Here is a 23,371-nt window from a genome sequence, read left to right as displayed (position 1 = left end):
CATTTAGCAGGGAATTAATGTTGATGTTTCATTCTTGACTGCCATTAAAGACATTCGATTTGTTGGCAGGAGTCAGTAGGAGGTCATGTTCGCTCTTAAGTTCTGTCACTCAATGATACCAAGTTATAGAATGACGAGTGGCGGCACTACAGAGCATCAAAGACAAGCCAAGACCAAAGGAGGGCTTACGATGATTTTATTACACCGATTTTTTTGTGTTATCGTGCTCAATCAGCCTTTGATCTTGGCAATTCAGAACAATGGTACACCTCCAGCAGAAGCTAGCTGTCAATAGTGAGAACTCAATCTTGTTGGACAGAAATTTGTAAACTAATTTTGTGAATTATAATGAGAGCATGGCATTTGCTGAATAGGAAGAGACCAGAATTAAGAGCATTTCTGAGCGAAATGAGGTAATTAAAATCAGCAGAACAGTCACTCAGATAGAAGTTTAAAGAATGTGTGACATTGTGGATTGCTTGCAATACACCAAATCGAGTTTGGCTACATCCTTGTGGACTTCTGACTCACAGCACTGCGACTCACAGCATACATTTGCTCCACCTGAGTGTCTCGCTTGGGGAAGTACAGCCTATTAAGAGAGCTAAGGAAGAGAATGTACTGAGTTAACAGCCGTAACATAATTTAGCTTGTTCTCCTTCATTGTTTTGTTCCTCTGCAAAGCAGGATTCTGAATTATGTGTAATTGGCAGGTGAACCAATTAAGATCTCATTTGGCACAGATCAGGTGCTCTATGGCGAATTTCAGCAGGCTAATTAACCAGTTTGTTCTCCAGACGAATCGCAAGACGTATGGCTACCTGGCAACTGCAAAGAGGGAAACATCTTCCATTTACATTTTATATGGCAATGTGCGGATGCATCAGCAGATTTGCTTGAGTGTTGTTAGGCTTGCCATGGATGGTGTTATAGTGTGCTATGGAAACTGCTGGGAGGAATTACAAGCCTCAGGATTTCTAAGATGGAGATCTTTGTACATTTCTTCCACCGCCAACTTGCTGTCAACAAATAATTAACTATGATTTGGTAAGTCTCAAGACTACAGCTAAGCAATTGAAGACATCTCTCGGTAACAGAAATGCAAAAATAGGTCTCATAAAATGCACTCTGACAGACTCTCCAGCCTGGCACTCTCATAAATGGACACAATTAGAAAAATGTACACAGAGCAAGTTACAGCTGAATGAAGCTGTTCCAGGTCAGCCCTTTTATCTTTAGCAAAGCTCTTATCTGTTTTTGAGCAAACAAACACTGAAAATAAATGATAACAGATCAGCTAAATGAGCAAGCAATTCAATGCCGCTGTCGTCAGTTTTAAGCAAAGCTATTAGACGGTGGCAAGTATCAGATACTAATGGAATTTTGAGACATGTCTTCTATCATATTATTCTGCAGCCTCTGCAACAGCGAGGGCCTTTTTTCTCCCAATGTAGAATCAGTGCAGTGAACAGACTGGTCTCATTTGAGTCCATGTTTTCAACAGAATCTGTAACTTCATGAATGTTAATAATTATGAAATGAATTGACCGAAGGCTCTTACATAAGCAGAAATGTAATGATACCGCATCTCCCTGCATTATAGTCTTATTATGCCCCTAAAGTGTGTGATGGCTTGCTCACTTCTAGTTCGAATTGGCACAAAAACATTTTCTTAAAAGTTATTATATAGACTCAGGTGTTCAAAGGCTCTTTTAACTCACTTTGTTGCATTTAAAGCAATGCGCTATGTAAGAGTTTAGTGTTTTTATAAAAAATTTAGACAATCTCGGCAAACAGATTCACAAGAAAACAACATAAGAATTCCTAGGTAAACATGCTCATTTAAGACACCAAGGCATATAGGCTAGCCGTTGTGGTGGGAATACCTCTGATCTAACATTAACTGCTTTAGTAAAATTAAATAAGTATAAACTGCAATTGCCAAAGGACACAAACAGAGACTCTTTTTATAAAAACTCTCCTTAATTTCCTTTTTTGCTTTTGTTTTTATGATTTTTTCCCCCTCATTCTTCCTTGAATCAAACAGAGGCAGGAAGTAAAGGGATAGTAAGCTCCCTTCTGTTTTGTTCCCCAGGCTCCCATGCAGTGTAAATGTGTATGATTCACGCAGCTCTTTGAAAAGGTAATGTTCGCACCAGGGACACAGTGTTACCTCCGATTTAAAATGGCTCCTCCCTAACTTGTCTCCCCTGCTCTTTCCATTGTGAGACAGAATGTGAGAACAAGCTTCAGTGAGGGGAAAAAAGCTCTCCATGGACTGTTGTCTCTTAATACACAATACTCATACACTTCCTTAGGGTTGCTTTCTTCATAAATTTTTTCTTTTTTCTATCACCAGGATATATTTCTACTTCCTGCAGTGTACGTTCCTTTTCACAGCAATCTATAGAGCCTTCTACACACATCAGAATCATAATTTCAAGAGATGGTGTTTTGCCATTGAAGTGTGGGAGACACCATTAATGCTACTCTAGCAGGGCTATAGTGGTCATGAGCCAACAGTAATGATTTCAATAGGGCAAAATTACCTAACAGTGCTTAGATCTAAATGTAGAGAAAAGGTGATGAATAGGTAACAGTGTTAATCGCGTTGACTGAATCCTATGTCACCCTGCATTGAACTATACATCAATTGAGTGGTAAGAGACTGTTGAGGACATGGGCAGCAGACAGTAGTGGGCTATAAAATTGTTTATAAATTTACTCTTCACTTCCTTTCAAAAGCATTTTTTGCATGCAAAGGCTCTCTGAATCTCAGAATTTTACATAGGGATTGACTGTTGATTTTATCTGTTGTTGGTCAGAGTTCTAGTTAAAGACTATTTGTACAGTCTCAGTCCCACCAGAGAAAATGACAGTCACCATTAAGCTCTTCTTCATCTTCTCTCTCTTTTCCACACCCCCAGAGGAGACTGAGGAGTTTTGGCAGCTCAATTTGCAGCTGCTGAGTTCCAGCATGTTCCACTCTGAGTGTCCCCAGCCCTGGGAGTCTTTTATTCATCAATTCCTCTGTCCCCTTAGGCATGCATCTCCTCCTATGCCCTAGGATTTCACACTCTCTCCACCTCCCAGTGTCCCATCAGTACACTTTGGCTTCTAATTGATTTTGATGAAATTGATAAAAGAGTTTCCCTTTTTGTCTCCATCGCCCCCACCCCTCTCAAATCCCACCCCCAGTTCATTTCTGACTCTCAACCTGCTACATCAGTGTTGGAGAAGCTACTTTTAAACTGTAGCTTGCCAGGCTACAAGCTTTTCATAATTTAAAGTAGGTCTGTCACTATTGATTATTTTTGTGATCGAGTAAACTGACAATTATTCTGACAATAAATTGAGTAATCAGAAAAATTACTTAATTTCTGATTCCATAATTTTGTTGACTTGAAGTAGCACTTGGCGAAAATAAGTTCATTATCCTAGGTTTTGATTGCACTTTATGTTTGAATGATAATGACAACAAAACAAATGTTAAAACAATATCTAATGCCAAAAGACATCCAAAGCAGATCTATAAAATAAAAATGTATATAATTCCAGCTGACAGACATTTGCTACTCCAGGTTTTTAAATTTAATCATCCTGAAATTTTATTTACATGAGGATGAAGATTGCAGTTACATTAGGCTAATTACAGTAGGCTAATTAGTTGACACGCAATGGAACCAAAGTCACAATCTGCTGAAAATAACCTAAGATTGTCTAATATTTACAGATTTACTGTAAATTGAATAAAGTCTGACAGACATCTTTTACATTACATTATTTTATGTTGTTTCATAAAGCCTGTATTGCAAACAAATGTGTAGCTCAATTGGATTTGAATCCATTTTAATTAGTTTTTTGGTGAGTTCAGCATGTCCCGCACACACAGCAACAAAGGGCTTATCTTCTCTCCCGCATCTGGACAGAGTTCAGCAAATCGCATGCAGTCTACCTAGTTTACTTACCATGCTGTGTCAAGTGTTGTTGCATTTCAGAAATGATGTTATGGTATCAGATGTCAACAGACAACTACTATTCATTGTTTTTCAAATTTAAAATGAAGTGCTCTCACAAGTTGACACTTCTTGTAGCTATGTATTCGGACCGTCGTCCATGGACTACACCTTCCACATTATTTTCAATTTGTCATTTAGGCAATTTTGTATTCAAGGATTTTGATCGAGTAGTTGAATTAAATTCAGTAATCGTGACAGTCCTAATTTAAAGCAGTTCAACTAGTGTCAATCTACAGTATTTTTGATAAAGTAGTTTGCTACTCTGCAAGCTGCTAAAAAAATTATTCTATTTAAGCTATTTGTAAAACTTTACAATTAATTAATGCATTAGGTAACATTAACTAACATTGAACAAGCTTTATTTAATAAAAAATTTTTACAGCATTTTTTTTATCTTGCCTAATGATGTGGGCGGTTGGTAGAGCAGGTTGGTCACTAATCACAGGGTTGGTGGTTCGAATCCCAGCCCACACGACTCCACATGCCGAAGTGTCATTGGGTAAGACACTGAACCCCAAGTTGCTCTCAATGGCAGGCTAGCACCTTGCATGTGTATGAATGTGTGTGTGAATGGGTGAATGAGTCACAGTGTAAAGGGCTTTGAATACCGTTAAGGTTAAAAAGGTGCTATATAAGTGCAGACCATTTATCATGTTAATTCGTAAATATAATTTTTTCATTGTTAGTTCAGGTTATTTCATAATGCATTAAGGTGCAATATGCAACCTTATTTTTAAGTGTTAACAAGCGTTTTTAAGCTCAATTAGAGTAACACCATAAAAAATAAACAAATACAAATAATAATATAACCTAGTCAAAAACATTGATGAACAGTAGTATGTAACTACCCAGATATCTATTTTTAAAGTAAATCAAATTTATTTTCTTCTTTTTTTATTGGTGGTGATAACTGAAATATAATTTTTGCACTCAGACACATTTCAAACTTAGTTTAGGTGAATATATTTTGTGTGATGGCCTCTGATTGCCTAATGTAAATGCTGACAGATGTCAAAATCAAGACAGGAACAGGAAGAGACAGAGAGATGAGAGTTAGGTAAGCAGGATGAGAGAGGTGTAGAGAGTAGGAGAAACAATGTCTTTGACAGTTTGCTGTGATTTTCCCTGGGCTATTAACAGTATCCACAAGGGGTAGTGCATCATGAAAGATGACTTCCTGGGGCTGGCAGGCTATTACAGGAGATTTGTGCCTAATTATTTGGACGTCACCATCCCGCTGACTGATCTCACTAAAAAGGGGGCTCCAGACCCGGTCCAGTGGACGGGGAAGTGCCAACAGGCATTCACGCAGGTTAAAGCCGCACTTTGCTGAATTGGCAAATTCTCCTGTGTTAGTTGCCCCAAAGCGTGGAGTATAACTGTGTGTATATATATATATATATATATATATATATATATATATATATATATATATATATATATATATATATATATACACATATATACATATACATACACACACACACACACACACCAATCAACCACAACATTAAAACCACCTGCCTAATATTGTGTATGTCCTCCACGTGCCACCAAAACAGCACCAACCCTATTCTTCTTACCACAATTGTACAGAGCAGTTATCTAAGTTACCATTTACTTTGTCAGTTCGTACCTGTCTGGCCATTCTCTGTTGACGTCTCTCATCAACAAGGCATTTCCGTCCACAGAACATCCCCTCATTGGATGTTTTTTTTGTTTTTGGCACTATTCTGAGTAAATTCTAGAGACTGTTGTGTGTGAATATCTCAGGAGATCAGCAGTTACAGAAATACTCAAACCAGCATGTCTGGCACCAACAACTATCCATGCAATTATCTAATCAGACAATCGAGTGGCAGCATGCAGTGTATAAAATCTTGCAGATGCAGGTCAGGAACTTCAGTTAATGTTCATATCAACCATCAAAATGGGTTTTAACCTGAATCTCTCTCTCTCTCTCTCTCTCTCTCTCTCGCTCTCTCGCTCTCTCTCTCTCTCTCTCTCTATATATATATATATATATATATATATATTAGTGTGGTCAATTGATTACAATTTTTAATCGAATTAATTACATGGTGTCCCGATTAAATAATCGTGATTAATCGCATTTTTTGTATACAATATACAAATATCTGCTGAGAAAGCCCCTCATATAACAATAATTCAATATAATGTAATAATGATTATACATATTTATATCAATATATAATTATACATAGTTATCTTGAAATATGTACAAATTATTTATATATATATATATATATATATATATATATATATATATATATATATATATATAATAAAAAATATTCAGATAATTAAAATGCATTACATTCTTGTGGCAGAAGAGTTAATCATTGGTTTAGAATACAATGTAATGTTTACTACCATATTATTGATCATAAGTCAATCATTGGCACACAGTTCACAGCAATTCATTTCACAAGTTAATTTGTCAATCAGTTCTAGATTTATTATGAGGGCTTGTTTAAGGATTTACACCTGCGTCAGACATTTTTTAAATTTTTATTAATGCTTACAAAACTTTATATCTAGAGCCAAGAGGTATATTAAAACAACAACAACAAAAAGGAAAATAAATAAACAGTTTAAATAAAAATATCAAATTGTTTATATATTTCAATACACTTTACAGCTTTCTTGTTACTAAAATTGGAAATTGTTCTTAGGTATAGCTGAACCTCCGAATTAAAAATTAAATCTAATGGTTTATAACCACCATACTTAAATTTATGAATATTAAACTTTGCCAACAAAAGCAGAACATTAATCAAATAATATTCCTTATGAAGAAACATGTCATACCTAAAAACAATGAATAAAACATTTTCAATCCAGCCACACCCTGCGTCAGATATGCTTGTGTAGTGTCTCGGGTTCATTGCGTCATAAATATAAAATGTTTATCACTGTGTCAAGTTAAATATAGTTTAATACTCAATCTTTAAACACATCTTGAGATCCCTTAGTTCGCATTTGCGCTCCTTCAAGTGTTTTGTTCACTGCATAAACTGCACATTTCTCACACAGCTGAAATTTCACTTACTGCCCTCTGGAGTAAACAGGTGGTACTACAAGCTTGCATTTCTCAGGAATCTTCCTTATTATGGTCAGTGGGGCATTGCGATTAAATGCGTTAATTTTTTTAACGAGTTATTTTTTGTCAAATTAATCGCACTGAATTAACGCATTAAATCGACAGCCCTAATATATATATATATATATATATATATATATATATATATATATATATATATATATAGCATTTTATTATGTGCTATTCATTTTTATGCATTCAAACGTATTGATCTATAAAAAAGTGTCAGAGTATTACTCAAAGGTGCCGGAGCTTACCTCTGCATCTGTTGCCTTCACAAAATTGTGTAAAAATTAGGAAATTATTATTAAATTTTTTTACAGCACTTTCAAACTGTACTGTGGCAGGTATGCCTTGAGATCTTTTTTTTTCTCTTTGAAAGTATGTCTTCCTCTCAAAAACACAAAAACTTCTTAGACAATCACATAACTCAATAGCATTGCTCTCCCTTGAAGATGCTCTACAAAATCCACTGCCTGAATACTTGAATGGGGTTTAATCATCTCAAGAGGGGACTTCTTATCTTTAATGTAGTTGATATGGATAGCTTATTGAACATAACAGAGAGAAAAAAGGAGCGGTTCATTATTTCTAGGGTCTGCAATGAAGCTGATGTGTCTCATTGTGAACCCTCAGTTAACAACTCATCTTCCAGTCAATCCTGTCTTTAATTCTTGGAAAGCGAGGAAGAGAGTGGAATGGTGAGGAAAAGAGGGCTCAGGATTGCATTGCTTATTCAGGACAATGCTCTTGGCTGTGTGTTAATAATCTCTTCAGAAAAGTGGCTGGATCCCAATTGTTTGTTCAACATGTGTGTAACTGGGTGCAATTCAGCACAAATAGGAATGCAGAGAGATTGGCCTTGAACACAGAGGAGACGATTAAGGCTCTTAAGGTAGCGTGTTGTTTGATAGTCACGGTGAGAGAGAACTGCTGCTCTTCAATCTGAAGTCAATTTGTGAGGGGGTGGAAAAGACTGAGAGTGAGAAGAGATGAGAAAGTGTGTGTTTAAGGGTTAGTTAGAGAAATTGTGAAAAAGAAAAAGGCTTACTTTGAGTAAGGCTTTTAGTTGGATGCGGTCAGCTGTAATGTGGTCCCACACCACATCCAGTGCCCCAAATTGTGCTATCCAATTTTTGGGGATTTTTCATTAACTACGCTGGAATTCTTGCCCACCCACCTTCAATCCTCATATCCATCTGCTATATACCATCCTAGCTCTTCCTGACACATGGCCCTTATCCAGACCAACTGGTTACTTATTCTCATATGCACAAAATCCACAGGAAAACAAAAACAAAATCTCACGGGCAAAGCAGCCGCTAGGGCACAGAGGTAAAGCGAAGCTAACCACATTCCAGGCTTTGCTCTAACTGGAACTTAACTAATAGGGAGGTGAGACAAATTTTGTCCCAGTAGAAGACTCTTGGACCTCCTCCATGTGTAATGGGCTCTCTGTAAAACTGATGCTGAGGAGCCCAGTTCTCACAGTAAGCATTTCCTGCATTCCGTCCCAGATTCTTCTACCTGGGCAGGGTATTACTGTGAAAATTAAAAGATTCTCAAGGCACCATTTGGGTTCCTCAGCTGGCACACAGGCAGATCCTCTAGACACCCTTTAAAAGGAGTTTTTAATATCCCCTTTATGTACTCATGGAACTTAAATATATATTCCAAGTGCTTCAGAGTTTTTACCTTATGATAGGGAAGATAACATGCCAAGGATGAGAAAATGTTTCCAAATCAGCAAAATATCATCAGCACCAATGCTGAGCTGAACCAGACCCTCATCCTCATAGCCCCTCCTTTTGATTTGGATTGGAATGTGTGGCTAGTGCTGCCAAAAAGTGAGCCTCTATCAGTGGGCAGGCTGTTTAATAGATCCGTCTGGCATGCGGCCTGCAGTAAGCCTCACTCAACTCCATTAATTCCAGTTAGAATAGCTTAGCTCTGCTTACTAAAACTCAACATTACAGATTTTTGTCCCTGCTAACAGAGAAAACCACATGCGTGTCCACTGAAATACGCACTCATTAAAAGTGTGTACACATTTAAGGAGAGCACTCTCAAACACACACATGCTTACATAAACACTCACAATAATCTGTAGCACGTTATTTTCTTAGGAAAATAACAATTGTATATTGCATTTTTTTCCTTTGACTGTCAGGGGTCGCTCATTTAAGGGAAGATTACGCACACTCTGCAATGGTAAAGGAAAAAAAAATCAGCTGTCTTCTGACAAGTACCTTGTACCCAGCAGTTTCCTGTCCAGAATACAAAGAGACATTTATTACTGCAGCTGGGTAGAAAGGGGGATGAGAGAAGTGAGAGAAAAAAACAGAGGAGAAAAAGAAAATCAGAGTGAGAGCTGTTTGCTCTGTCACTGCGGCAGCTCAAATTTCTCTTTTAACCCCCTTTTATATTAACACAGTGTGCATCTGAGTGCATCTTTCTGAAAAATAAACAATATTTTTTTAAAGCTCTACTCTCTTTCCTGCTATATTTTCTTCATACAACTCTCAACTAGCATGTCATTACATTTATCTGTCCCGTATTATGACTCAACGAGAATAATTTTACACAGTGAAACTATAAAATGATGCTGCCTGCTTGTTTCAGATAATTACATCCATTAAGAAAAGGTTTAAACCCTGCCACTCTGATCTATAGTCATTTGTCCTGATGTAAACATAAAATTATCAGGATGAAGACCTTTGACAGCAAAAATGCATACCCTAAGACGTACCATCAAACGGTTTATGACTGCACTGTAGGGAATGACTGACCGAGTTCACAGGCAGGCCTTTATCTTCTCAACCCTTTTTCCTTTTGTCCTCACTGCATCCTCTGCCACTTTCCTTCAGATGATCTAACTGGGTTAAAATTCAGTTCTTTTGCAAAACTATCCTCCCTCCTTGACATAAATGACTGCAGCCAGGCCAGATTATCAGCCACTGATGAAAGACTAAAGACAGGGACCAGAGAGTGAGATCAGTTACATTCAGGCTCTCCCCACTTTGCCCAAAGGCGTATGTGCTTTATAAAGTCAGCCTTACGATCCAGACCCCCTCCCTGAAAACATTTATGTGCAAATACTCTCCTTCCATTCCCGCAAAGCAGTCCACTCTCCCCAAAGTTTAAGCAACCTTTTTTCTTCTGAGGCTGTTAAATTTAATGGCAGACAGGGAGACCTCAGAATGGGTTTTTTAATGATGCTTTCCTGCTCTTGTGCACAATCCATTAAAGACTAGGTTGGAATGGGCTGCTGTACTGCAAGATTGGAGATCAACAAAATCAACTGGGGCAAACAGTGCAGCGGCGGCTTAGACCCTTTTGTCTTTCCATGCCAACAATAAAAAGAACCTTTTGCTGTCTCAATATTTCTCTCACAGTAACAGCAAAAATCTAATACATCTTAATAAGTCTCCATACAAACCTAAACTGTCATATGATTTATCATTAACAATTGATGTCTAATTCTATCTACAGGCCTTCATAAGATCATTAGCCCGTCTTCTTAAAAGCATGTGAAGCTCCTCCGGTGGACTTTGCTCCTGACCCTAAATCAAGACCACAACCCCATTGTGATAAATAGTTTGTCAAATCTAACAGGCCCACCCTTGCAGACAAGCACTGCCACAGTTGGAATGGGAATGTGGTAGAGCAAAAGAAGTGATTGGGAATGGTCAGTTGGGCTCCTTAAGACCAGCCACTTTTTCTGTACTCTGTCTTACACTCCTGTAATACAGCAGATAAGGACATTTAATGTCACAGCCCTGTATGCGGCCAAGAGTGGGCCTTGGTTGAAATTTAATTATCTTCAGCTACAGCAACATTTCCCATATTATGCCTTGCGCAATCCCACCCACCCCTCTGGCACAACAGGGTGCCTCCTGTCGCCAATGACCCACTGACATCATTTGACTCAACTGGAGTCTGCGTTGTCTAACATTGTCTGTTTTCCTCCAACCTATTACTCAGGGGACTGTGTTTAAAAATATTGTGACGTCAGGGTTTTTATAGCATTCCATGCTGAGGAATACGCCCCAATGCTGTCTCTGCTCAGTGTGTGACTCATGCTTTAAGGTAAGTTTTGCAGCATATAGACAAGCAGTCACATACTGTATGTCCCCTCACCATTGTTTTGGCTGTGAGTCAAAGCAAAGGCTGTTGCTATTTCAGCTGCAGTGCCTCTCCCTCTACAAAAGCCTGTCTATTTGACTCAGTATTACACAGTGCAATGGATGGTCAGTATTGCTGTGTGGCAGCTGAAGTCTGATGTCTTTTTGGGCATCTTTTTTTTTTGCACACACCTTAGAGAGGCTTTTATTTTAAATACATATAAAAAGGGACACTTTAAGTGTCCATATGTATGTGAAAACAAAAAGAGGCATGGTGCCCCTGTTAAAGGGGCCAGACAGGTATTGTCTAAGAGCCAACATGGCTATATTGCACCTGGACTTGGGTTTCAGAATATGAGAGCAATGATGATGATGTTTATAAAGCATCGGTGATCCAGCAGGGCTGCATTGTCATACCCCTCCTCTTGGCCACCCTCTCCATTTGTGTGCCTAGACTCGGGTGGCAACAGAAGGGCTGGGAATTGATGATGATTTAAAGAGATGCAGATCCTCCATAGCAGGTATCACTTAGCAGGTATCGTCCTTAATTAAGTCACTTTCTATATACATACAACAACAAAAATAAATTAATAAAAGACTAAATAAACAATCTGTCAGATATTGTCCAAGAAAGTGAGGGATACAGAGAATGGGTAAAACAAATTTTAAAACTCATAGCCAAGGATGATGCATTGAACAAGCCTGAATGAGAAGGCACATTGCATTAATTATGTAACAGAGTCCATGGAAGCAGGCCGCTCGCAAACATCTCCCTGGGAATGGCAGTCTGGAGATAATAGTATTCAACTGACGTATTTGGGCCCAGCTGTTGAAGGGAAGACACATTGATTTTAGGCTCTCAGGTTGCATTGTGTCCAGGTGCATTTTTGTCAGTCTAGGTCTGACAGGAACAGGGTATCTACTTTATTCCCACTGAATAAAACAAGACTCTAAACATTTAAATGGCACAATAGCAGGAAGATGAAGCCATACCAGCCATGGGAGAGGATATAAAGGGACTTAAGATGACCCTCCTTTTGTGTGTTAACTTGCCACTTTTGCTATGACCAATCCATTAATTATATGGGGCTTTTCCACTGCACGGTACAACTCGACTCAACTCGGCTTTCCACTGTGGATAGTACTGATACTGATACTTTTTTTAAAACCATCTCTCAGGTTCCAAGCTAGCCAAGCCTATACTAAATGTGATGTCACAATCCTGCAGATCACTGATTGGTCAGGGAGAATCGTCACTACCAGCATTACTGGATTTCCGACACGCAACATCAACCTGCAAGTTTTAAAGTTAGCAACAGCAATAACAGTATAATTTGTTCAAGCGACTTTCGAATTGTGAAAAAAGAAATGGCTATGGGCAAAAAAACGCCGTGGTCAATAAACGAGGTGCAGAGCGATGGTATGTTTTGTTATGTTAACCAGCTTTTAGTTGACCAGCTACGGGATGCTTGCTTCTAAAACAACCAGGCCAATTTAACTGTTACACTTGTCTAAAATCACCATGCAACAACTGCTTTATGCAGCACAATGAGCTAGTAGCTAACAGCTAGTGGTTGTGTTATTGTTTTGGTCAGTTTGTGTCATGTTTAATATAATGTCACAGCAGTAGAGGCGGCACAACTATGACGATCAGCCTATAATCCCACCCACGTTGAGATGGCACTAAACTGCAGTGGAAATGCAAGCTCATAAACGTAAAGTGAGTAGAGTTGAAGCGAGTCGAACTGTAATGTGCAGTGGAAAAGTGCCAATATAGGCCCGTTTCCACCTGCTATTTCGATGAGTCTCGGGTGATCCGTTCGGCAATGTGTTCAGACGAGACAACGCTGTTTACACCTGTTCATTAAAATACCTCTCCTGTGACCACTTTTGTTTGGATTTACAGGGGAGGGTCTCTGTTTCATGACGATATAATTAATCACTGTATTAGTGTGCTACTGCATGATATTAAAGCACAAAGTCAGAAAAGACAAAGAAAGTGCAAAAAACACTTTCTCCCAGTTGCAGTTGAAATTTAATCTAAGCACAAATGCAACATGTCAAGCAGAATTATAAATTATTTTAGTGGATTATCTGTATTAAAGGAGCTTCAGGGGTTCTTGCTTGTCATCAGTGTTAATATCAGACACACCAAAGAAGATCTATGGAGCTCTTATGATTGTGTTTGTATCCGCTTTTTTAAATTTTACGATCGGATAGTTTTTCCTTTTAAAGCCACTTTTAAATGGCAAATTTTAAACTCGTTTTAACGGCCAGGACACATTCAGGACAGATTACTGTTTACACCTCAAATGCGATGTGGACACATGCATTTTGACCACATTCGTATGTGGTGTCTGTGATCTAATCACAAACCGTTTTAGATCCCGCTTAGACCTGTATTTAGGGCTGACCACATGTGATCGGGTCACCCGAAACACAGCTTAATCCCAGATGGAAATGGTACCTTAGCTTTTGATGATTACTTAAATACGTACAGAAGAATGAAGTTCAAAATTTACATAGTTCTCTGATTTAAAATGTAATGAATTAGTCTTTTTATTTTAATCAGCGCAAATCATATGCGATCAATAATTGATTGAAATTGACTGAAATATAAATTAGAGTAAAAGAAGGGAGATCAAGAAAGGAAAAGTTAACAGAAGAAAAACTGTACACTCATCCACCCACAAATCTATTTTTGCCAAACCTGCCCTGAAGCCAGTTACATTCTCTTGGCTGGATGCTTTATGAATAGCAAATAATGCCCTAATAGAACAATATCTCACAGGCTTGCTTCAAGTAAAGAAGCATGGCCTGCAGATTTCAGAGGGGCTCACTAACTTCGGCAATGTGCTTCTCACAGATCATTTAATTCTATGCAGCCAGCGAGTTTGTGGACCCCCCCAAGCCCAGCTCGTCCCCTCACAGATGTAATTTACTGTCTTTTTGGTTGCTCTTCTCAGACTCAAGGGTTTCTGAGTAAATTAGCTACATTGCTCGGTCAAGTTTAAACACAGAATGCAGCATTTGTTACAGAGTATTTAAAGATGTCCTCCACAAACCAATCCTTTTGGAAAAGAAAAGCCGGCCCTTGTGATTGCGCTCAAATGGGCAGCCACATAAGCATGCATCCCTTGATGGCTGCCAAATCTATGAGTTAATTTGGAGTCTGCCATGATCAAGGATATTTGAAGGTCGAGGACCACTACAATAGCTTCCTCTGTCCTTGTCAAAATCTAATGAAGGAATCTGTAATTTCCCAACCCATAAAGGGTGCAGAGACATAAAATGCCTGTGCTAGCATGCTATCCACTTCTCAGTCCATGACACTGACCAAAGAAAAGCTATAAGGGTGCGGTTTAACAACAACAGGGAGAAGATGTCATTCTGTGGCACTACTCAATGGAGTCTAACCCTTTGGTCCAGTTTAACTCCTCATAGTGGCTGTGAAGCATGGAGCTCTTTGGCCTTGTTTAAAACCTGGAGCAGAAAGCCAGTTGCTATGGGCCTGTGCACAGTGTATTAGTATGCTGATCACTGTGAAAAGCCTACATCACCATTCATGATCAACCATTTTATATTAATTTCATATGTAAGGACTGGGTAAAAATATAGATTTTCAGATGAATCGTGATCTTCATTTGAATCTTGATATTGATTTTTAAATCCGTATGCTACCAAATTCCACACTTGAATTAGTCTGTAATTTGCCACTGGCTGGTAAATGTTCAGATTTCACTCACCAGTGATTGGGTTGTATAGTGGCTTGGTATTAGAGTTTACTAGTAGAGTTTGGTTTGACCTGTTCCGTGTTCTGTGTGTCCAAAATGAGATCCACACAATCCACATGACATTGTAAATACTTGTAAAAAGTACAAATGATAAATGTAAACACAGAATTTAATTGAATCAAATCATGGCTTGGTCAGAATCAAATCGGAAAATCTGTAACAATAATTACTGAGTTATTCTTGATGCCTTGAAATGACTCCCAGTTGCTACATGCCAAGTGCTTTCAGCTTTAAGATTCAGTTGTCTGAATAGATGTCTGAATTGAGTGTAAAATGGCAATGGATATCAATGGCAAATTACTTTTTTAAACGGTCCCTGACGATAAAGTAAAATGATCAAGATTCCACCTGTGTGATCCATGGAACAAGTTGAGCTCATTTCATTTGCTAGCTCCCACCCCCTCTTCTCTTACATAAAGAGGCTCAAAGTGATTCATAATATAGAACAACAAATGCCTTTTTTTCCTTGTGCAGTTACACAGCTATTAAGCAGATACTGTTTGAACCAACATTAGGCTACCGTATTGTTTGTCAGCATCAGTTTAGAAATTCATCCTTTAACTAGGATCTGCCATGGAGGGTCTCATGGGGCGAGAGGAGAGAGGAGGGGATACATATTTTGAGCTGTGGTACACAGATGGCAGCGGTTGAAGGAATGGTGCAGTGGTAAACCACAGATATAAGTTAAGCTGTCAGTGTGTGTTTGAGGCTAAAGTAGTGCAGAATGGATTCACTGAGGAGACTGGCTGTCAGACACACTTACCAGAGCAGGACAGACCAGACCCTGATTTACTTCCTGATAAATTGACTGGTACTAATGTTAAGAAATGGAAGCAGGCACAGGGAACTCTTGATATGCCATCCACGTTACAGTCCTTTACAAGGCTAAGCAGGGAGTATAATATCCTTAATAATTAATACCTGAGCACAGAGCGAAGGAAGATGGAAGATGTCAAGGTCACTTTCCTGAAGGATCCACAGAAATTAGGGGGAAGAGAGCGAAACAGATGTACAAGGGAAAGAAGGAAACATGACATTTTGAGATGGCGTGGAACAGGGAAAGAAAGAAAAAGTGGAGCAGATGGAGTGAGATTGTTGGAGAGCAGCTCTAGATGGCAAAGTCTCAGCACTGAGTGCCATCTTCGTGGCTCAGTGACGCATCCTCCTCCACTGTTTGTAAAAACAAGACCATCACACTCCATCTTGTGGTCCCACAGGCCTGAGGGCTTGCGGCTGATTTATGGTGCACAGACTGAATTGTCTGGCTGGGATGACAGCAGCACTTGGGCTCTCCCTTGTGGGAAGCCCCAGCGTCTGCCTGGCTTGTCCTAGCCTATGCATGGCAGCAATCAATAGTGTTAGAGTGGAGACGAGGTTCCCAATGTGACCTCAAGCCTGGATGAAAGCACAGCAGATCTACCCTGGACCTCCCGAGTACTCCCTGCACCTACAACGAGCAATGTGAATAAAATGAACAATGCCTGCATGACATTTATTCAAATGCAGACTTGCTCAGTCTCTCATATAGCCAATTGAACATGGAGAGCAATTTACAAACAACTGCTGGACTGTCAGTTGTTGTGCTCCAGATTTGCTAGTATGCAGCTAAATCCAGCCCAGACCCTGCAGTGAAAAGGCCTAACTCAAAAGAGTGAATGCAGAGGGTTAGTCTTAAAGAGGTCACAACAGGTTTAATGTGGCACCTATTTTCTCTCATACAATGCCAGTGGCCTCCTCACCTGCAGTGAGAAGAAAGAAATAAGGTAAACACCATAACTGATGTCTGCCCTCTCACTCTAAGATATTATTTCTCTCAGGATCTGGATGTAGCTGTATTGTTTCAATAGTCGGGTACACAGAACAACAATTGAATGAGACAAAAGGAAGAAAAATTACTAAAGCCGTTTTAGGCAGAATGTGTGGATATGATTTATACAGTCGTTATGCCCAAAACTGTATCACATCAAACTGTTGTTTAATATGGTTAATCTTTAAACCAATACATCATCGTATAGCTCAGGACTGTTTGATTTATTAGAAATGTGGTGCTCATTTTACCTTGTTCCTCAAAAGAAATGACTTTTTTCCTTAGCCCGTAAATCCAAAGTGACTGAATAGTGTCAAGTCTGCAAGGCCCCGTGGTTGCAAATACATCTCTAGTCGCTGTGTGTTTCAGAGTGTGTGTGAGTAAGCCCACTCTCCCTCATTCTTCTCCCAGCCCAAGCCTGTCTAAACGGGTACATTAGCGACATTTCCTCGGCCCTCTTACTGGATTACATCAACACTGCAGAGCCCCAGCACCTATACCCATGTTTGGAGAGAAAAGAAAGTGTGTTTTCCAAGAAGCAGCATAATAGCTGCCAAACAAGTTGAAAGTCTGGCAGTTACACATAAGATGTTAAGATTTCTTTTTAAAGCCATTGCTTTTGTTTTGGGATGTAGTCCACCCACAAATTTAGCTCATTTAGCCATGTTTACATAGACAATTATTTTAATGAATTAAAACCCCTTTTTGTATAGTTAAGGAAAAGGAGGGAGCATAGTGTCGCCTTTTAGCTGCGCTATCAGTCACAGCAGCCACAGTAACCTCAGTTTTATGGTATAGTTTTGGCTCATGAGGGGACAGATCTGATTGTGTGCATTATTTGCTCCTGTTGAAGTATATCGATGTGATTCTGCTGCAAAAAGAGAGTGGTGGTGGATTTCTGATACGAGAATTCAGCCTTTGCCTTACAAGTGGAACTATTTATTATTCTATGGCCCTGCAGTATGCTGATCAGGGTGCCCATATTTAAAGGGCTCCCAAATGCATTATGTATTCTTTTATTCCCTCAGCATGAAATTAAAACTCAGTGTTTCCCATTTGTCAGTAATGCTTTCATCCCCATGACATTCTTTTAACTATGTACTTTACTATTATTACTATTTCAACTAACATAGCAAGCTTCTGCCTTTTGCCAGTGCCAAGACCATAATTAGAAGCCAAGATAGGAAATGTTCCCACTGACGTAGTGCTCTGGACTGTATTTTTAAGTCTGTTCGCGGAACTGATTGGCAAACGTATTTTCCTGATGACTTTCAATAGACTTTCTCTGTAGGATGGCTGTCTGCCTTTCACTGCTCTCTTGTGCTTGACTAAAAGATCAGCTGCATTGAAGCTTTAATTGATTCATTTGTTGGCATTATATTTGTCTATCTCTCTAAGGAAAAATGATAGGAATAATATTCTTGTTCTGTCAGGGATCGACATGCTGTCATGTCTTACTGCAGTTTGTTATGTGGTTAGTACAGACCTTTGAGAGAGACATCTGTGAGTTTTGTGGATTTAGCAGCAACAGGATGCGAGAGAGCTGTAAATGGTATTTTGCTTTCAGAGCTATGTAATTTACAAGAGAATCTCTCCCCGGGAGATCCTCTAAAGGAATGAAGCTAAAAAAGACAACAACGTTCAACATATGTGCTTGTCCCTTTTGTCATAAGAGAGCGAAATTAGCTTTTTTATGCCTTGAGTATTCAAGAGGTGAGAATGACTTGAATCTTGTTAAAGTGCCCCATATTGATTCACAGGATGCAGATAAATCCATGCTTCTGTAAAAAAGCAGATTCTTATGAAAGAAGGAATTCTGGGTTGGCAAATTGTGTGTGGCAGATGTGGTTGTCCTCGGTCGTCTGTCGCTGTGTATGTGGATAATGGTGAGACTCACCCTTGTTGCTATGGTGATAACATTGACTTTTGGTGATGAAAAGCCCTTTCAAGATGTGGACTTGCATGTGTGTGTTCACAGGGGTTGTTAATTACGAGCTAAATTTGAGCCACTTGAGATACCATAGTTGATTCAGAGCTTTACTTTCCAATTTATTTTTTACTTTTTCAATTTAATTTATCTATTCTCCCTGCTGTTCGGCTGTGAGTTTCAGTGTGAGCAATCGTGTTTGTGCCCGTCTGGGTGTGTATATTGGCATCTATATTTAGGTCAAATCTCTCCCATAATGCATCAAGATACACATAGGCAAACATATTTTTATGACATCAATCGGGAGCTCTCATATGCACAGGAGATCAGAAGTGCCCCCTTCAGTCAGTAATCCGTCAATCTCATCAAATCCCATTTTAAGGGCAACAGCTTTGGCAGCGAATCCTTGGAATGCAATGCTTAAATCTTTAAATATTGATTCAGGGCCCAAAGCTGCATTGTCCCTCAGAATCTAGGAAGAGCAGATCATTAGTGATTTTAATTGGATGATCCGTCAAGCTTGGAGTGCCAGATCTACATGTGCGAATCCTTCCCAAAATCCCTAGTCACTGTGGACTAAAAGTGTGTTGCAGGGTCTCGACCCTTGTGCTGATTTACCAATAGGGAAGCTACAAATTGTGTCAGCAAACATCTGTGTGACAGCTACTCTTACTATTTTTGTTGGTAGGGGTGTGAACCTGTCCTACGACAAATTAGGCCTATTGGTGACAATCAAGAGTAACAATTGTCCCCTTGTGTTCCAAATATGGTATGTTTGTGTAGGAGTAGCCAAAAAAAGAGAACAAAAAAATTACCACTGAATCAGCGTATTTGAAACATTATGCTCGTATTTATTAAATGTGAGCAGTGAGTGTGTATACAGCAATCAGAAGACACATTGGAAAAGCTTTTGGGAAGGGATTTTGATATGCAAATGCCATTTGTGTATATTAGTAAACATTTAAGCAGGTAGAGTGCCCTTGTCGTGCTGTCCACCCAGATGGCCAATAATGAAATATGCATAGAGTCAAAGGACTCTGCATGAAAAGCTGTTTTTGGCTGACTGCTTATAAAAAGAGAGCTGCCTTGATTTTTATATATGCATCTCTTTTAAATAAAAGGTATGAGAAAAGAGTTCAAGCTCCTCAATTTGAGGGAATGAAAGCCCAGCTTTTTTGTTGTTATAATGATACAAAAAGCAGCTTGAAAGCCCTTCCCTCCGTAACAACAAAGAATAGATCTGTAGTAATACTGGCTCACACAATATCTTTTTCTTTATTTAACAGCACAACAGCTTTAAAACATTATTACATATTTATAACTGCCAGATAGATGACAGAGACAGAGCACAATGTTCAGCATATAACAATGGGCTAATTTCCCAGTGTCCCTCATGCTGAAAACTCTGATTGCACTGTCTAAACACTCTTTTCATCAAGCCTGGCAACAGAGTGAAACAATTACTCAAATGATTGGAATCCACATTTGATTTAACAATGCACCTTTAATTGAAGACCCTCAAAAGTTCTAGTGTAGAAACGTGTTGAAGTAGTAGTGCCAGGCAAAAGCTTGCGCTAAAAATGGAGGGGAGAAGTTTGGCTATGCCTATTCTAGCTATGACATGTGCTAGAAAGATGAAAGCTCCCAAATTATGAAATCCATAAAAGAGAGCACAAATAAGCAGAAGATGTGGGAACTGCACAGTTTAGGCAACAAAACTAACTCTTTCTGTCTCTCTCTGCAGATCAGTCTGAGGGGTTTCACTGCCAAGATGAGTGTCGTATCCTGGGCCACTCGGATCGCTGCTGGATGCCTCGCATGCCAAAGCCGGCCAGAGCGAAGTCTCCCGAACACGGCCGCAATGTTATTGCTCTGTCCATTGAGGCCACCACCATAGATGTACCTCATTATGAGGACTGTGGCACCACCAAAAGGACTTTTGCCACCTTTGGCAAAGATGGGCCAGATGAAGAGCGGGGCGAACAGAGGATCAGGCGGCAAACGGCAGAGCCAGCCATCTGCAGCCCAAAAACCAACGGTGCCATCCGCGAGGCTGGAAACGGTCGAGAGGCTGTCAGCCCCGTCACCTCCCCTGTGCACCTGAAGAGCCCCCAGTCCAAGCCACCCTCCACCTACAACACGCTGAAGTGTCGTGATGCAGAGCGCATAGCCAACCACAGCATGCTGCGGCAGCCGGAGGGAAAGGACAGTGAGCCGGCAATGCGGGAGATCAACACGCTCCTGCAGGACGGCCATGAGAAGGAGTCCCCCGGCAGTAAACGCCTAAAGGACATCGTGCTTTAACTGGCTCCCATGTATACACAGAGAGCATACACTATTCTGAGTGTGTGTTGCCATGTGTATATGTGTATTTGTGTGCTTTTGAAAGTGTCAAGCTGAATGAGCCGGGGAAGGAAGACATATTTGCAGCACAACATATTCTCAAGAGTATGAAGTAAACCAGAGACGAACAAACTAAGCTGAAAATGTGTATGTGAGCTCAGACTGTCATTGTGGCTTGTTAGTAACAGCAATGCTTGCATATTTGTCGCAATTTTCTGTCTGCAGTGGACAGGCTGGTTACTGTGTGCTGCGTGACAAGATCAGCCCCGTCCTCGCATCTTACCCTTAGGAGAAAGACCTTCCAGTGCACCGCTGGTGACACCTGAGTAAAGTCATGCCTTGTAGACTTTAAAGAGACTTCTTTCTTATAATGCCTTCTTTGGTAAGCAGTTTTTGTTTCAGCTGCCAAACCGCTCACTGTTCCTGAAGAGAATGTGGGTCTCTCAGATGCTACAGATAGTGACTTACATTAGCAGGACTCTTGCCGTCTGACGTGCTGTCCAACTGCACTCTCGCAACGTTGTCTGATTACGGGAGAGCGCACAAGAATTCTCCTGCAGATCTCATTTCATTTCAGTGGCTTCTCACTGGTCTGATAAGACGAGCCTTCTCTGTATCCCTCAAGACATTTCAATGTCAGAAAACCATGAGCTCATTACAGTGCTTATTTTCTATCACAGATGGAGCTAAATGACATTGTGCTATCAGCTCAAGCTCACTGAAAAACTGGAATAGGGAGAGAGACTGATCCCCAAGACTTCAAGCCACATATAAAATCTCTCTCTCTCTCTCTCTCTCTCTCTCTCTCTCTCTCTCTCTCTCTCTCTCTCTCTCTCTCTCTATATATATATACACATACATATATATATATATATATATATATATATATATATATATCTCAATAAAAGAACAAAACATGGGACTTGTTGCTTTTAAAATCTCCTGTGCCCTTTCCTGATTGTAGCCAGTGGAGCGCAGTTTACTAGAACTTTGTGCACTGGTCTTGTACTTTTTTGGTTTTTGACTATGGGGCTAGGATAGAAGGGGTCGTCACTTACGTCTTGCTATGTGAATCTCTGTTTAGGGTTTACTACTATCATTTTGAATAATATGTTGTTATGTGACAATCCCTTTAATGTTTTGTTGAGAAAGTAAAAACTGAAAAAATAAACATTGGTGTTGAACTAAAGCTACAGTAGCGTTTGTACACAAACACAAAAAAGGAAAAAAAAACCTATGCCAAAATATATTTTATAAATAATTTAAAATGTATAATGAGAATATTTAATGCTGTGTAGTTATTTTATTGGTAAGTTATACTTGAAATTAACTGGCTCCACAACCCCCCCCCCCCCCCTGCACTTTTTATTACTTTTTTAATTAATTTTCAATTTATCTTGAATTTTTGTTCACTGTGTTACCCCTGGCAACTGTTGATTGCAGTCTACCTTGTTGTAAAAGAGTTTCTTATTGGTCAGTTATTGTGCCATCAAGTTTCTGTGTGGGCAAAAAGACAAAAAGACAAAAAATAATTACAAAAAAACAAAAACACCAAGAGTAGTGTGTCAATGCAATGAGCTTTGAGTGAGATAGCAAAAGAACCCCCCGCCCCCCAAAAAAGGGGGGTGGGCACTGCGACAACATAAACTTTCAAGATAACAGGTTGTTGTTTAATCTTAATACTCAAGTAAGGGCAAGAGTAACACTATAATTTCCTGTCAGTTGAGGCACTTCCACTAATTTCTGAAGTAATATGTTTGAGAAGCACTCACGCTAGCATCTGCTAAATGGATATAAGTTACAGGTAAAGCAAGCCCTCCAGTTAAAGATACAGATTCTTTGTTATCTATCATCAAATACAGCCCTCTTTACATCATTGTTTTCAAACTGATTTAAAAACGCTGCACCAAGCACAACCAATCAGGTTTGTTTTTCAGCAAACATGACAAAACAGATTTTGTGGAATTGCCATAGCAATGGATGGAGACTCTTAAGAGATATTGCATAATCAGCACCGCATCAGAGGATTATCGGTTTCTTTGCAATACTCATTTTACAATGTGTCAAACAACAGCAATGTGTGAATAAAGATATAGATAGATCTAGTTGCTGAATTTTTTGGCTGGTCTCACCAAACAGGTTCTGGAAACATGAAAAACGGAATTATCACTGAATGTATACTGCAGCTTATTATTAAACTATTAAATGTTCTCCACTTTGTCTCCTTGTCTAA

At 39.4% G+C, this 23,371-nt stretch overlaps 1 protein-coding gene across 4 annotated transcripts in view; it reads left to right on the top strand.

Annotated features, from left to right (window-relative positions):
• LOC127659379 (protocadherin-19-like) overlaps nt 1-21,901 on the top strand; it is an 83,449-nt gene extending 61,548 nt beyond the window's left edge. For all 4 annotated transcript variants that reach the window (XM_052149163.1, XM_052149161.1, XM_052149162.1 and 1 more), the window contains exon 5: nt 20,540-21,901. In XM_052149163.1, the coding sequence (XP_052005123.1) occupies nt 20,540-21,099 (560 nt within the window). In that variant the 3' untranslated portion in view covers nt 21,100-21,901. The remainder of the gene's footprint in view (nt 1-20,539) is intronic.
• The last annotated feature ends 1,470 nt before the right edge of the window (nt 21,902-23,371 follow it).

The sequence above is a fragment of the Xyrauchen texanus genome, chromosome 19 (genome assembly GCF_025860055.1).
Source record: "Xyrauchen texanus isolate HMW12.3.18 chromosome 19, RBS_HiC_50CHRs, whole genome shotgun sequence".
NCBI classification, from domain to species: Eukaryota; Metazoa; Chordata; class Actinopteri; order Cypriniformes; family Catostomidae; genus Xyrauchen; species Xyrauchen texanus.
The sequence above is the reverse complement of the archived record's forward strand: the minus strand, read 5'-3'. Positions and strand labels throughout refer to the sequence as shown.